The 17,500-nt window shown below is 42.0% G+C and overlaps 1 protein-coding gene across 1 annotated transcript in view; it reads right to left on the minus strand.

Annotated features, from left to right (window-relative positions):
* LOC135216408 (C-type mannose receptor 2-like) overlaps positions 1-17,500 on the minus strand; it is a 32,419-nt gene that overhangs the window by 6,502 nt on the left and 8,417 nt on the right. The window contains exons 3-5 of the mRNA XM_064251702.1: positions 5,265-5,441; positions 4,196-4,453; positions 1,710-1,907 (exon numbers count right to left, since the gene is read on the minus strand). Of these exons, the coding sequence (XP_064107772.1) occupies positions 1,710-1,907; positions 4,196-4,453; positions 5,265-5,441 (633 nt within the window). The remainder of the gene's footprint in view (positions 1-1,709; positions 1,908-4,195; positions 4,454-5,264; positions 5,442-17,500) is intronic.

Below are 17,500 nucleotides of genomic sequence, written 5' to 3' on the forward strand. Positions count from 1 at the left end.
GGTTGGTCCTATGGCTAAAAATAGCTGAGCTACGTTGGCCATATCTAACTGACCATTTATATTTATAAACAAAAAGGGCCCCCTTCCCACCCATAGAGGAAAGCAATGTCAGCGTGGGTTTCCCTCCAGGCATGCTTTTCACAAATTCGTGTATAGGGATTCTTGAGGAACATGCTTCTCCCACCTATGGAAACCTACCACATATGGCAAGTGTAGCATCAATACTATTTGCCTATACCATGGAGGTATAGAAGAAATGCCTAAAACAAGGCTCTCATTGCTGGATACTCTAATCACTGAAACTGACTGGGGAACAGTACCAACAATTTACATGAAACCTTTTACCCTTGGATTTTTGCCTGAGAAGGCCGAAAGACTGCCCTGAGTGATATTATAAGGACACCGTAATGAGTGCCTAGCCAGAAGGCCTTCTCTCACAGCTCTTCATGGTAAAATACACAAGGTGAATTGGAGAGATTATCCCAGGTACTTGGGAATAATTTTCATTTTCAACAGGCAAATGGACCAGGTTGTTACAAAAGACTTTCAACTAGTGATGCCACCAAACATTGCTTCCCAATACAGCCACCCATTTAGATATCAAACTCTATCATAAGGTCTATGTTCACAACAAAAATAAAAAAGATCAGTGTGACCTTCTTAGGAATGTGTCGGTTAATATCACCTCTACAGTATCATATAAGAAGATTAATTCAGTAATATGCTATACTGATAGAAATACCACTCTGGAGAGGACCAATATGGCTTTCTAATGCTGTGTCCATAGTAATGGCTCCCTGTGCTTCTTAGAATGTACCTCTTGCCAAATCAAGATTGTAGGTACCATCAAGAAACATAGATGTGAAACACACAACACTTCATTGACAAACCAAGCCTTTATTAACAGCATCAATATTATAAATTGTGCACCTGGCCAAAAACACCACATACCTATCCTGGAGGATCTTGAAGACCTGTATTAGATTACCTCCCTAAATACAACCAAATAAACATTCCTCCTCCCTACGCCCACACAATTCCCTCCCACCACAGGATGGGCCTAGCTTCCCTTTGCACTTCCATTCACAACAGCAGCATCAATATGACCATCATGTGTAAAAGTGATTTATGTTTCATAACCATCACTTCAATACTTTACCACTCACAGAACAGGATAATAACTCCATTATCCTTTCAAGTGTTCATATCCATTGTGATCCCGACCACCCTAAGAAGTGAATAAAAGTTGATGCAAAACACCAAGTAACTTCATTTATGCTTTGAAGATTACCACCACCAACCACTGGACTTCCCTCTTCTGCTGCTAACCATAACTGACCTACCTTCTACTTAGACCTGTATCTGCATATTTTGCTTGTGAATTTTTTTTCACAAATAAGCATCCTTGTGACTTTTAAGTATTTTTCACCAACAATGGAACATAAATATCAGCTACCTACTTTTCTCTTGTATGCCACAGATAAAGAAGTAATAAGAAGAGAAAAGATAATGCATGAACTTAATTCTAATGATGCAGCCATTATGCTTAGTTTTATCATCGCTATTATTTTATTACCTATTTTTATCACTTTATGAAGACATGTGTAAATATCACAGATGAGAAAGGAGAAGAAGAAATTAAGATGGAGCAAAATAACCAATTATACCTCTGTAGACAAAAAATCAATTCACACAGTTTTTTCACTTACATTCTTCATTAAGATAAACCCATATTGCTCTTAATAATTCAATATCATCCACGATAGCCAGTTCTCCTGGGTGCTCCAGATCCCCACACCGCAGATTTGCTTCACTCCATGGAACTGCATATTCATTCAGGAATGATATACATTTGCCACCAAGAGCAGTGTAGTGTAATGGACACAGAAGCTCAGAAGCTGACTCATCTGGGAAAAATGAAGAAATTAGTACAATGTACACATCCCATATGTCTTTCATCACTGACCTAACTCCTCTTGGCATTACTCATCTAGATTTTCATTTAACCTCTTTAGATTATTTGCTTTTGATAGTCACTTTGCTCCTATCAGTACTTCTTCTGCTCTCTATTGTTCTGCTGGCTTCACCACACTTTTTCTGGGATTTGAAATTTTAAGTTCGTGCTTTTGCCAATGATTTATCCATGCATAATAGCCGTTGTTCATACTCAAACTCGAATCTCTTCTTTCATCCATCAGCTATGATCTTGAAAGTATAATATCGGAATGGGGATCTCTCGTAGTCATATTCACAAACTCCAAAACATTTATTCTTCTTTCTGTCTTTTCTCCCTTTCAGTACTTCAATTAACTTCTTAATTCTATGAATGTTTTGCGTGGTCAGATTTCTTCAAACATTTCTTGAAGTCTGCATACCTCAAGTAGCTAACTCGTTTTTAAACACTGAAATTTTATTAAAAATTGCAAGCGCTTCCCTTCATACAGGCTGTTAAGAGTTTGTTTAACTTTTCCTTCACTGTTTTGAAGATTCATATCATATTTTTGGTTACTGCATCACTTACTTGCATTCTCGATATGAGTAAATCAAAGGCAGGGATCACATTAGTGACCCCATGCTTATCCCATCTCTACATGCTTATTTTTTTGTTTTCTGTAGCAAGTACTATCTAGGGCAGCGTATCACTTAGCTTAAACAGAGTCCTTACTTCTCTCAGGAGACCTCGTAAGACACATCAAGCCCCCACATTTTTAATTTATTCTGTGGATTTAAGTAATTTTTGAATTACACGTTTCAAGGTTGTTTTTCCTTCATCTCCCAACCTTTAGTCCTCTCGTTCTCCTACCATTTCCTATTTTGGAGTGAAGACTTACTTTTTTTCCTTTACTTTCTTTTTCTTGGGTTTGATAAGGGTATCAGGTCTCAACTATCAGCTTCTGGTTAAAACCCCTCATTGATTCCATTGTACTGAATGAGAAGGATTAACAGTGACTGTTAGGTTTTCAGTTGTTAATTTGAAACAGCCGTAATCATTTGTTAACCCTGCCCTCCTGTGTTTTGCGTGAGAAGGTGAGGTTACGTTCGTCTCTGTGTTTTTCATCTTCAGTCAGGTTTTGAAAGGCAGATTGACAGGGTCTCGTGATGCAGTCGAGAACGAGTAGCAGCAGTTTTCCGAGTATCATGTAGTTGATGATGATGGTCCTGATAAGGCAGGTGTGGATCACCTGACGTCAATCCAGCCCCCAGGTCGAGATGGTGACCAAACCATGGTTACCAGTTTTTGAGAAATATTCATCCGGGGCACCGAAGCGGCTGTCGCATCGACACCATCTGCAGTGTACTATGATGTTCCTTGAGGATCGTAGAGTGTGATTCTGGATGATTACTCTATTTATGATATGGTTTTCCTTTTGATATGTTGGAGGAGCAGTGTATGGCTCTTGAGTAATTTTGGTTTATTTCACTTTGTGTATGATGGTCCGTTGCCTGGTTATGCAGTGTTGGTGATGAGAGAGAGTATGGCTCTTATTAATGTTGTTAATAATTTGAAATCAACAAGTGTATGGGCTCGTGTTTACTATTGTTATATTGATAATGAAAGAGTACGGTTGATGAATCTCATATTTACTCATTCCTGCTGCTGTCTGTTTTACTTTGTCAGTGTATTCTGCTGATTGTATTGATCATTCTGTTGAACTTAAGGATATCTGAATATAATTGTAATATATTGTAATGATCATTTGTGATGCCTGTGCTTCCTAAAACTTGGGCTCGATGTAATTATTGTATATAACAAATGTATAGTAAAGGTTTAAGCTATGGGGTATTTTCTTTTGCTCCCTTCTCCTTGAGTTGTTGCAGTTCAGCAGTCCATTCCAGTCCAACTTTGTTTATGGATTTAGGGATTATGAACTTGATAGTCGCATAGAAAAGTGGCCATGATTTGGTATGAATGCGGCTTTTCTTTTGCAAATGATGAATATCCTGGGTAAATATCTAAGCATTTTCTGCAACTGCACTTTCCTAATTTATTGTGCACTAAAAATCTTTGACCATAACTTTTTTACAAAAACTTTACTTACATAATTACGGAGGAGGAACTGTAAGTGGACATGTACTCTTATACGGCATAATCTACGTAAAAATAAATTCTAGTTCTTTTTCTGTAAACCTTTCCAAACAAAATTCTGTTAAAACCATTTCTCATATTATAAAATTTTCAGGCACCTATACTTACTTCTGTGATATCTGTCGTAGTTATTTGCTTGTTCGCATATGAACCAAAAGGCTGAATTACAGTCTAAGTCATTAATATAGAAACTCTGACCGTTGTTGATATGTGCACAGTTCTCTTTTGTTCCTCCGTTGGGCTCTTGATATTCTTGATAGCCTGCCCAGAAGGGAGTTCCCATTGGGAAACCTTGACCTTCTTTCGAGGTCCATTGGCCTTCGTGCCCTCTGTCGGTTCCGTCAATCCAGAAGGATTCTTTCATTCCTGATAGATGAAGAAATATGTTAAAGTTTATGATCCCGATAGTTACTATTCGTTACTTCTCGGAAGAGAAAATTTTTTTATTCCATGTGATAAAAAGACTATGTTTACAAACCCTAGACGGGAGTCTTGGAATCTTCATGAAAAAAGAAATTAATCTATTGTTTATAATTTCTACGAGGAAGTCTTTTGCTCCTGATGAAAGTTAAAAGTTACTATCAACAGTGCCAAAGAAGTTACTATTAGCAGTGCCGGAGAGGAAGTCTAGCATTTTTGATGAAACAGAATAATGATTAGTATCCTAAGTTTTTTCTACCTAGAACGACCGAGTCATTTTAGACCCATGGAACAAGAAACGAGGGTTTACTCATAAATATTTCACGAAAATCAGAGCAATAACCCGTTTGGAAGGGACCATTAAGAAAAACATAGGAAAAAGCAATGCAACTGAAAAGTCGAGGAAATACTGCAAAGAATTCTTGTAAGCCAAAGAGATGCTATTATTCCACACCTTTAACGAAGAATTCCGACATGGAGCAAAATCCAATGATAAAAATACTATTTCAGAGAGGAGTACCGCTTGTGATTATCTCTGATGAGGAATAAAACTTACGAGTGGAATTACGTTCTAGGTCTTGAAAGTTTCTCAGTATACTTTCATTATTTCAACTTTGAATATATGTTTTAGATCATTTTTCTCAATTCTCAATAGTGTGAGTCATTTAATTGTCTTAGGTCATTTCTGTTTATATTCTGGTGGCTTAATTCTAAATTTAGAAAAATCAACAGCTAGTTTTTCAAGTAGAAAATATACCATTTGTGATGATGTGGTCGATGATAGCCTTGAAGTGTCGAGCTGAGTCAATGAGAGCCAAAGTTGCCCCATGCTGTTCGCGACAGAACTCGTGAGCTTCGGCGAAAGTCAGTCGAAATTCGGTCTCGAACTTCAAGCATTTTTCTCCTACTTGCTCGAACCCTTCCTCGCAGAATGCTTGTAAAAAATAGTCCTATTAAGTTTGTGTGTATATACATATATCCCCTTCGTACCCAGCCCTAAGTAGTGTCCTCAATACTGGACAACCCTCTCAGCTGAAAAATTCAGTAGTTATGGCATATAAATATCCCATTTTCTTAGAGAGATCATGCCCTCCACACCATAAAAGTTTTATACATTCAACTCTGAAAACGTGGCATCAGCAAGCCACCGAGTGACCAGAAGTTCTGTTTCTTGGAAACTTCTGAAGTTATGGGTAAATTTCATGAGCTATCGCGTCCAATTTATTACAACAGCTGCTTAAAAATCTTACTGAAAATCCTTCACACATTGTTGCTTATGACCAGGCAAATAATGCATTTTTAATGGGTGTTATAAGGAGACAGCTCTAGTTGGAGTTTGAATGTCAAGTATTCTTGACAGTTGGCTTCTATTAATTGGAAATTGGTTTATATTTAAATAAATTGTAAACTGCTTCATCATACAAGCTTTATTTTAAACTTAGGACCTAACATATACCTTCAGAAATTCTTCTTCTAAACTATTTGTAGTGGTGAAATTATCATAACATCACGTTTAATCTGTGAAATGTAATGTGCAGAAATGCCTTGCTGGGAAGTGTGCAGAATTTTTGACATTGGGCTTCAGTAATGCTCCGATTTTTCCTCTTATTAGTTAATGCTGGGAACTCATTGCAATAAACATTTTGCTATGTTTTCTTAACAAGAGTTAAATTGCTCTGTTACAGACCTAAAAATTTTATTTATGACTACATTTTATTTTAACTAAATGTAAGTGTAACCCTCCATAGTTGTTGAGTTCCTGGAGGAGAGAGAGAGAGAGAGAGAGAGAGAGAGAGAGAGAGAGAGAGAGAGAATCTGTAATACATAATTCTGATGGTGAATAAGAGAATTAAGGTAAATTTGGACTTAAACAAAGGAGCTATTTAAATTCTCCCACGCCCCAAACTTTATTTTCTCTTTATGTTAAATGGCAAATAATGTCTTTACGTTAAGACTTCAATAATTCAACAGCCATTGCAGCTTACACTTACAATTAATTAAAATAAAATTTGGTCATAAATAAAACTATTATGTTCGCTAACAGAACATTTTATCACTCGTGTTATGCAGATATATTATTTTTCATGCAAGTAATTTAAGTAAAAACAAATTTAACATTCCAAGTTTTATTTACCCATGAATTTTTTTAAAGAGAAAACAATAGAGTTGTGCCTCCACGTTGTACAAACCATCGTTCCTTTACATAAGGAATTACTTTCAGTGCCAGCTGGAACTCGGTCGTAAGATTCTATAACAAGGTAGTTAGGCAGTAACTGCTTGTCCGCTAGTTGGGAGTCCCGCCCGACTGGACGTAAACATTCCACTTTGCTTTCGACCGCCATTCGCATGCAGACAGACGTTCCCTCTCTGTCCGCCTCTGTCATGAGATTGCTGATTTTTTATTTCCTTTCTTTCTTTTATGTATATTTATGTTTATTTGATTTTTATTTGTGTGTTTGTTAGTAACACAAACCCACGAATCAGATAAGCCTGCTCGCCACCCCCCCCCCCCCCCCCCCCCCCCCATCTACCTGGAGAGTATGCCTTGGAGTGGGGGGCAGGAAATGCGGAGTGTTTCGCTCCAGAGATGATGTAGACCCTCACACCCCCTGTGCAAGATGCCGAGGGCATAAATGCAATAGAGAATTGACCTGTGACACTTGTATCTCTTGGTCGGAGGAGCAGTGGAAGAGATACAAATATAGGAAGAAGCCGTGTAGGTCTGCCAAGGCATTGTCAGAAAGCTCTCCCTCAACTCCTTTGGTGACCGATGAGTCATCTTCTTTCCTTCCTCCCCGCATACTCCCAAGCCTCATTCTCTCCTATTCGGGGGACATGTCTCTCTCCACCTCTTCCCTCTATCTGTCGAGTGCAGAGGAAAGGGGGAGACATGCCGATCTGGAGTTCTACTCGGGAACTTCTGTCCGCTCAGCGGGGGATCCTTCCCCCTCTGAGCAAACAGGAATTCCCCCCATTAACCCGACTTTGGCTTCTTCCTCAGGTTTGCCTGCCTCCGTGGGTGGGGATCTACAACACGTATGGTGAATGCTGAACCTACCTGGCACTCCAGCCATAAGGGGACTGCTTCACTACTTAGCAGCGGTTCCATGTGGTGGAGTCAAGGATGACCACAACAGTGTCAACACCGAGGTATGCGGCACCACCAAACCTGGTGTATACCCAGCATGTTACCTCGGTAACACCCACTTCTATGGTTCAAGCGCCAGTATCGCTTACATCAAAGGTAGAAACTTTATTCCTCTCCCCCAGGTTATGCTGTTCTCACTCCTCTGCCGGACTTTGAGTGCCCCAAGAGCTCGCCCAGCGCCTCAGTGGCTTGGTTGGTATAGTGTTGGCGCCCCACCTCGGTGGTCGCGAGTTCGATTCTTGCCATTCCATTGAGGAGAGAGAGATGTGTATTTCTGGTGATAGAAGTTCACTCTCAATGTGGTTCGGACGTCCCCCATGTTCCCGGGAGCAGCTTCGGCCATTTCTGGGACCATGACGCATCCTGAGGATGGTGCTCGGTCTCACCTCGCCGGTGGACTATACCCATCACCCAACCGTCGATCACATCAGCATGATTAGATGGTCCAGTCGGCTGGTAGCAGCTCACCTGACGTGAGAGGTCGACGCTACCGTCCTAGGACCAGTGCTTCTCATCATGGAGACCAATAGTCTAGACCTGCAGACCAGTCATCACCGCTGGTTGGTGCTCGCCTTCAGCCCTCTCTGTCCACCGGTTCTGCTTGTAGACAGAGCTGGAGCATCAGATCTGCTTCACCTGTCCCTTCAACCTCCTCGGGATACACCAGGAGGAGCGAGGCTACTAGGGGGTACCGTGAGGAGTGCACTCCTCTCAGTCCAGCTACGGAAGCCTCTGTACCTGGTTCAGTCTTAGGACCAGACAGGTCATACGCTCAAGTGGTTAGAGGAGATCTTGGGGGGGTGGCGAGGGTCTTCCAGCTGTAGGAAGAGTGTCTCAGGAGGGGCTCGGTCTGGATGGACCTGACGGTCCATCGCCTCAGGACGCAGTCACCCCCAAGATACAGAGGTCTTTTGTAGAGGTAATTGCACTGATCCTTTGGCATAATGACTTCAGGGAAGGATCAATGGTTGCCCCCTCCGACTGTCCATTGAGGTTGGAGTCGCTCTGGGGTCCAAAAAAGGAACCTAGAGCATTGGTAGTGCTACCTTGGTCTTCCTTGGTTTACAGTGTGTTGGACCAGGTGAACGTTATTGTTTCAGGACAAGAAGTTTCACTTAGGCGGCCAGTCAGACAAGTTGCTTCCCCCTCCTCTGCCTCATCAGCGGAGCTTTTACGTGGCTTCGTCAGACCACTATACAACCAAACAGGTTGACCCACAGTTGGCTCGGCTAACTCCGGGCTTGCCTCTTCAACACCTGCACTGTGGCAGCCTTCCAGGCCATCTCCTTGCTGGATCTGTGGTCACTCACAGTATCCAGGGTCACAGCTTCCTTGGGACCTATAGCTCCTGGGGAAGAATCAGCTTTTGGGAGACTCTGTCAATCTGGAGGTAGGGCGATCTCCTACCTAACCCACCAGACTGCTAACCTGTGGGCCAACCTGGCGCTGAGGAGAGGGACGCTGTCCTGATTCAGATAACTAGGGTGGCTGGTCACAAGTTGGCAATGGGTCTCAGGAATGAACCGTTGCTGGGTTCCTCTTCTCTCTTCCCTAGAGAGATGGTAGAAGCTGCGGTGGAAAAGTGGAGAGCTGAAGACAGCGACCGCCTAGTACACCAGGCAGTTACAAAGACTTCTGGGCAGTCCCGTTCAACTGCGGCTAAGCCTTGGAGCTTAGCTAGCTCTTCCCCCGCCCCTAAGACGTCGGTACCGTCGAAGGGTGCATGGGGAAAGACCCAGCCTTCCTGTTTCACTTCAAGAGGTGAGTTTCAGACCCCCTCACCTCACAGAAAGGGGGTTAAGCAAAAGGGAAAGAAGGGGAAATGCTAGGGACGGCGTTCCTCCTCAGCTGCTGCCAAAAGTGGGGGTTGCCTGGTGAGCCATAGAGCAACATGACAGCGCTACGGAGCCGAGACCTGGGAAGTAGATGTACCTCGGGAGGGATATCTTCTCCCCTTATTGTAGAGGCCAACGCTCACTCCCCACCTGGTCCATCTTCAGACTTACATTCCTGGTTCGACTAGGGATGTAGCACTCAAGTAAGAAGTGCAGACGATGCTGAGCAAGGGAGTTGTAGAAATTATGCCGTCTTTTCCTGGTCGAGAATTCTACGGAGGCCTGGAGAGCGGTGACAGATCTCTCTCCTTTAAACAGATTTGTTTGCCAGACTTGGTTCACGATGGAAACGGCGTGCTCAGTGCTCGATTCCTTCAGGGAGAATGATTTCATGCTTTCAGTGGATCTGAGGGATGCATACTTTCAATTACCCATCCATCAGTCCTCCAGGAAGTACCTTTACTTTATCCTCGATGGAACGGTGTTCCAATTCAGGGCACTTTGCTTCAGACTCTCAACCTCTTCAGCAGCTAGCGGATTTTCTAGTCTTTCATCGCCGAAAGAAGCTCCTCTCCGTATCGGTAGTTAAAGGATATAGAGCTGCTTTGGCTTTAGTCCTTAAGCTGCGAGGGGTGGATATTTCCTCTTCCATGGAAATATCCCTCCTGATGAGGAGCTTGCCCACCCAAGGAATTCAGGACCCCTGAGTGGGACGTGACTCTTGTCTTAAGGAGTTTGACTCGTAGACCCTACGAGCCTTTCCAGGAGTTGTCAGACAAGGATCTGACCCTGAAGACCATCTTTCTTCTGGCCCTGGCATTGGCGAAGAGAGTAGGGGAACTTCATGGTCTCTCAATTAATGATAAACACTCAAGGGGATGGGGACCGGTTGCGCTCGATTTCATTCCAGATTTTGTAGTGAAGACTCAGAACCCTTTGGTCCCTGATGATAGGGTTTGGAGTTCTTCGAGATCCCCTCCCTAGAGGACTTTACTGGTAACGATGCGGAAGAGATGCTACTTTGTCCTGTCGGAGTGCTACAGCGCTATCTGAAGAGAATTCGCCATCTCAGGCCTGAGTGTCGACGTCTCTTCGATAACACTGGTGAAGAAATCCAAATAAATATAAACAAACAAAGAAGGTAAACAAGGTTAAAATGTGTGAACAAGTCAATTCCTTTCCAGGATTCTCTGTGATTTTTGAAGCAGGACAAAACGTCGGTCTTCTTCCTGAAAGACATCTTGAGGGGCATTATCCAAAAATGTAGTTTGTAGATCAGAATGAAGAATGCTATATACATTTCTGAAGTTCTTAATTCTGGCCCTTTTGCAAATTTCTTCACTCTAAAGTAAGTTGTTCAAAATGCCAGTATTCCCCTCAAAGGTGTGATTCAAAGTGATGAGAGCCCCTTCCACAATCCTCCTAGTGGTCCTATCCACACTCTTATATATAACTTTTCCTCCCTTGAAGTATATGGCATGATCAGAATCCCAAGTATGATTGGCAATGGCCTCAAAGATCACAGTGAATTCTGGAAAGGAATACGACCCAATGACTTGTTCGCATAGTTTAACCTTGTTTATCTTCTTGGTTTGATTATATTTATTTGGATTTCTTACCAATGTTATGTCTCTCATTTAGTTAGTGATCAAGTCCGCAGAAGGATGGACGAAAGCTATAATCTTTCTAAATTTATATGGCTGAAGAAATGTTCCAGAAGTTGGCCGCTACGTTGCTCCCTTTTGATCATACAATGAAATACGACAAACCTCTCAAAGGAAGCCTGACATTCAGACTGGCAGATAAAATCCTCTTCCACCAACGGTGAACAAGGTTAAGAATAAACTTTCAACAGGAGTGACGCATTGGCCGACTTCTTGAACATTCTTTTAGTTGTGAAACACCACTGTTACGTACCGTTCAATCCATTTCCTGTCCTTTGAAAGGAAGTAGTAGTCTCTGTAATATACAGCTGTAAAATCTACCTTCTCTGATGCTTTTATGGGCAACATTTATGATTATTATTTGATTATACACACACACACACACATATAAATATATATATGATATATATATATATATATATATATATATATATATATATATATATATATATATATATATATATATATATATATATATATATATATATATATATATATATATATATATATATATATATATATATATATATATATATATATATATATATATATATATATATAGTATATATATATATATATATATATATATATATATATATATATATATATATATATATATATATATATATATATATATATACATATATATATATATATATATATATATATATATATATATATATATATATATATATATATATATATATATATATATATATATATATATATATATATATATATATATATATATATATATATATATATATATATATATATATATTACAACTTCCTGGCTGGACCACTGCATCACATCTCCACAACTTCATGATTCTATTATGACCTGCAATATTCGCTATGATCTTGCAACGGGCTACGATCACATCCCATTACAGGTGTCATTCAGTACACCAGCCCTCCCTACCGTGAACCCCCTAACTGTTCGCCCACCAACAGTAAACTGGGATTTTAAAAACCAACAGAAAACCAGATACTTTAGGGCGACCATGGAAACCAGGTAGCGGTCAATAGTTCAACCGGCTGATGCCTTTCTTTGTACTAATACAAATTGTAGAAACGACCACCACGGGAGGGATCTGAATGAATTCTTTTCGAACATAATCTCCGTTATGCTTGCTTCGGGCAGGACTGCCTACAGATTTTGTCAAGGTAATTCTCGTAATATACCTGTATGGAATGACTTGGTTAAAGATCTGTATACATACTCACGAGAAATGTTTTTACTATGGAGGCAAAATGGTAGCCCCAGGGAAGGACACACTGCATTACTAATGAGACAGGCGAGAGCGCAGTTCAAACTTGCTCTTAAGCATTGCAGGTTAAATGAAAAACAACTAAGAGCCGATGCAATATCTAGAAACTTAGAACCTGGTGATTATCCTCGTCTTTGGAAAGATATCCAGTCCTTAAATCCCAAAACTAAAAAGCTCTCACAGAGAGTAGGGGAAGCAGTCGGAGACGAAGCTATCGCAAGTATGTGGGATGATCACTTCAACAATATCCTGAATTGCATAAATGATCAAGATTCCCGAAGGGATGTAGATAACCTCCTTACTGACAACATTCAATTTCATTTTGCAGACCGTATTACGCCAGGTTGTTAGCGATGCCATAAACAGCCTACTTAATAATAAATCGCCCGGCTGTGATGGTCTTCCTGCAGAGGCCTTCAAATTCTGCCATCCGATAATTTACATTTTGCTAGCTGCCCTATTCAATGAGGGCATAATTCATCAGTTTCTTCCAGACTCCCTACTCTTAGTTCACTTGATACCATTAATCATTAACAAGCTAAAGGATGCAGCTGACCCTGGCAACTACCGGCCAATTGCATTCACAACAATCACATCGAAGATACTTGAGTCTGTTCTTCTAGTGAGACTTCTCCCCTTTCTACACACCACTGACAACCAGTTGGGTTTAAAGCAAACTCAACCGACACCTGTATCTTCATACTGAAAGAATTGTTGAACTAATACCTATCATCAGCCTCTCCTGCTTTCCTTTGTTTTGTAGATGTGAGAAAAGCATTTGACAGAGTAAACTACCTGAAGCTCTTCCTGAAGCTGCATAAAAGGAGCACACCCTTGTATCTAATTGGCATTTTACATTGCTGGTTCTCCACACAGCAATTCTGTGTCAAATGGGGTAACGTATTATCTTACACCTTCGGCTCCCTAAACGGGATTCAGCAAGGGGAAATTCTCTCTCCATACCTGTTTAATACGTACACAGATGCCTTGAGTGTCAAACTGAACTCACTCCCAATCGGATGCACTGTCAATGAAACAATTGTAAACAACCTCTGTTACGCCGACGATGTGGTTCTGATTTCCCCATCAGTGCAAGGTCTCCAACGACTCATCGACACTTGCCGCCAATATGCAGAGGAATTTGATATAATCTACAACGAAACCAAGACCCAGTGCATGTCGCTGCTCCCGAGATCGCTTAAGCATATTGCAGAACCTCAAATTTTCCTTGGAAACCATCGGCTGTAATTTGTGCACGAATTTCCGTATTTGGGTCACATTATCACCGACGACCGAAAAGATATGGCAGACATTGAACAGAGGCGTCGTAAACTATGTGCAGCTGGCAACATGATTTCAAGGAGGTTTGCCTTCTGTCAGCGAGACGTGAAACTGCTGCTCTTCCCCTCGTACTGCTACAGTATCTATGGGTGTTCCCTCTGGATGAACTATACCCGAGAGACTATGAGACACATCACTGTTGTGCACAATGACATTCTGAGACTCCTCACAAACACTTCCCGCTACCACTCCGCCACGCAGATGTTCATAGAAAACCACCTGGACAATTTGAAAATCATTGTTAGGCGAACAATGTCCAGTCTGGTAACCCGAGTGAGAAACAGCAGCAACTCGCTCATACAAAGCATCCTAAGGAGTGAAGCAAGAAGAAAATCTAAATTGTGGGAAAGATGGGAAAATGAGGCCTTTGTCCCCTAAAGGACTTAATCTGTATTGGCAAGATGTCATCTGCAGTTTTTGTCATTATTACATTTATTGCTGATATTTTAATTTTTCATTATTACTGTGATTACTATCAAGTTAAAGTTTTTTTTACATTCAATTTATGTATTTAGCCCTCTGGACCTGACTACTGTAACTACCTAAGGTCTCTAGTTGAAATATAAGTTATATAATATGTTCACTAACTGTTATTACTCTCAATGCATATCTTTTTTGCCTCACCAATATTATTACTGTTATTACCAGTATTATTATTACTATCTTTTATTCTACCTCAGCTATTTTGTGGATAAGTGCCGATTATTCATTTTCTTTTTCTATTTTATCATGTCTCCTGTATGTAGATTGTGTATGTTACTGTCTGTATTTTGTATATTCAATGCATATGGCCCCGAGCTGAAATAAAGCATATTATTATTATTATTATTATTATTTATTATTATTATTAATATTATTATTATTATTATTTTATTAAAAATAATGGCAGAATTCACAGAATTGATTTTATACAATATTCTTTCAATTCTCCTTATGATTTTTCCTTTCTGGCACGCTGGTATTATAAAGCAGCTGTCCAATGTTCATCGTGCTGTAGGTCGTCAACGGAAATTTCGGGCGGGCTGGTGTTATCAAAAGCAAAACTGGTTATCAGGGACAGGCTGGGGTCGTCAACAGGTATACAGGTGGGTTTCGTAGGTCGGTGGGAACAGGCCGTAGTCGTCAGGGGTCTATCCGGTATTTCTTGTTATTTCTTCTTCTTTTCTGGTTTTCAAGGCGTCTACATGTTTCGGCCACCTCGTTTGGCCATCTTCGGGACGGGATCGCTGAGTGCAATGGTCTGTGTCAGATGTATTCACGCTATTTATTGCATTCGGTTGGCTTGAAGAAACAGGTACCCGATTCCTCACTTTTCATTGGGCAATACCTGTGACGTCACGAGCGATGTCATCAGGGGGCCCGTTGCTGGTTGGCTGTCCTCTTCGTGGGCGGAGCCTCATCCTTATTGGTGATGGTGGAGGTCCCCTCGAAGGGCGTGCTACCAGGTCGTCCTCAGGGCGAGAGCTTGAGCTGCGATCACCCTCAGGGTTACTAGGGACGTCCTCAAGGATGAGAGCTAATGCTTCTATCATCCTCAGGATCCCTCTGGTGCGATGGTCGTTGTGGGGCGGTGTCTGCTGCTCTCCTGACGGCGGTGGGGAGGAGGAAGGTCTCCTGTGTGATGTTCAAACTGGGCTTCTCCCTCCCGATGTGCAGCGCTTCTAAGATTCGCAAACGACGCAGATCGGGTGCCTGGTCGATAACCTCGAAGTTACCGACGATGTCGCTGCGTCGGATTCTTTTATTATGGGCAGTCCTTGCATGATTAAATACCGCTCCTTCCTGCGCGTGACAGGAGATCCTCTTGGAGAGGCGCATTGACGTCATCCCGATGTAAGTTCCGAGGCATCCTCGGATTGGGCACGTGTATCTGTAAATGACGTTCGTCCTCTTCAAGGGATCCTGCAACGGTGCGGGGTTATTTTTCATAATAAGACTGCATGTTTTTTTACTTGTATAAAATATGATCAAGTTGATCTGCTTGTTGTTGTCGGTCGGGGAAACGTGATTCCTGATTATTTCCCGTAGGGCTCGCTCGTCTTCTTTATACCGCCGATGGAAGGTGCCCTTGTAGGAAAAAATTAATTTTCTGCTGGGGGTCTGGGCGGGGTTCCTGTAGGTACCATTCTTCCATGCTCTTCCTGAAGACGTTCTGGATGCTTCGGTTGGTGTGTCCGTTGTTTACTAGGACCTGGGCTTGCACGTTCCATCTCCTTATGGGTGTCTGCCCATGTTGAACAATGGGAAAGAGCTCTCCTGACGTAGGCGCTGATGGTGGTGTCCTTATAGAGTTCAGGGCATTCACTCTCGCCGTTCAGACACATTCCCAGGTTCGTGGGCTTCGTGTAAACCCGTGTAGCGAACGCACCCTCCTTCTGTCAACCAGGACGTCCCAGGAAGGGAAGACGGCCATCACGGCTATATTCGATGGTAAATCGTAAACGGCTGTTGGTGTGGAAGGCTTGACGTATTTCCTCGATCTCCTCCCTCGTTCCTGCTTGGATGAAAGTGTCATCTATTATATCTTACGTATATAGATTGGCTTCCTAATGCTCCTAAAGACACGCTCCTCCACCATGCCCATGTAAAAGTTCGCAAACAGGACCCCGAGGGGGGATCCCATCGCTACACCATCGATTTGTAAGTACATATGGCCATGGTGGTTAATGAAGGGAGCCTTCTTGGTGCATATTTCCAGCAGAGAGCGAAGGGCGTGTTCGGGGATATTCAGCGGGTCGGTGGATGGATCTCTGTAGACACGTTCAAGGATCATTTCGATGGTTCATCTACAGGAACGTTAGTAAACAGCGACTCTACATCCATCGATGCAATACTGCCTCCAGGGGGCGCGGATCTTAAGGCTTGCAGAAACTCCGCAGACGACTTCAAACTATGTGTGCTGGGGATGTAGGGGTGAGAATAGTATTTAGTTGTTTAGCAAGGTGGTATGTGGGTGCTGGTATTTGGCTAATGATAGGTCTTAAAGGGTTTCCATGTTTATGAGTTTTCACATTACCGTAGATGTACTCGAGGTTGTAATCTCCAGAAATACTAGAGAGGTGTAAGGCGTTAGTGGCTGCGTTGACAGTTTCTATGATTCTATTGGCTTCGCGTTTAATGTCGTCTACGGGGTTCTTAGTAATACGTCGAAACTTAGTGGTATCGGCGAGTATCTCGTCGATTTTTTGTCTATATTCGGTAGTCTTGATAAGTACTAGGGCTGCGGTCTTGTCGGCTCTCCTGACGGTGATGTCTTCGTTTTCTCTCAAGCTTTTAGCAGCATCCCGCAGACGGCGATCGACGATGTCACTTTTATAAGTTCCTCGGTCTGTAAGGGCTTCTGCTAAGAGGAGAGGTTGAAGGGCGTCGGTGGTGTGTACATTCCCAAGGCTTTCTTGTTTCATTATCGTCTCCGTACGATATTCTATCTCCATCCTGCCGCAAGAACATGACAAATATATTAACTTGACCACCTACACCCCATCCCCTGAAGAAGAGGACATACTCAAGAAAGGCCTGAATTGCCACTTCATCTCTCGCCCCCGTCCCCTTAATAAAAGGATGGAGATAGAATATCTTACGGAGACGATAATGAAACAAGAAAGCCTTGGGAATGTACACACCACCGACGCCCTTCAACCTCTACTCTTAGCAGAAGCCCTTACAGACCGAGGAACTTATAAAAGTGACATCGTCGATCGCCGTCTGCGGGATGCTGCTAAAAGCTTGAGAGA

This window comes from Macrobrachium nipponense, chromosome 19, assembly GCF_015104395.2.
Source record: "Macrobrachium nipponense isolate FS-2020 chromosome 19, ASM1510439v2, whole genome shotgun sequence".
Taxonomy (NCBI): domain Eukaryota; kingdom Metazoa; phylum Arthropoda; class Malacostraca; order Decapoda; family Palaemonidae; genus Macrobrachium; species Macrobrachium nipponense.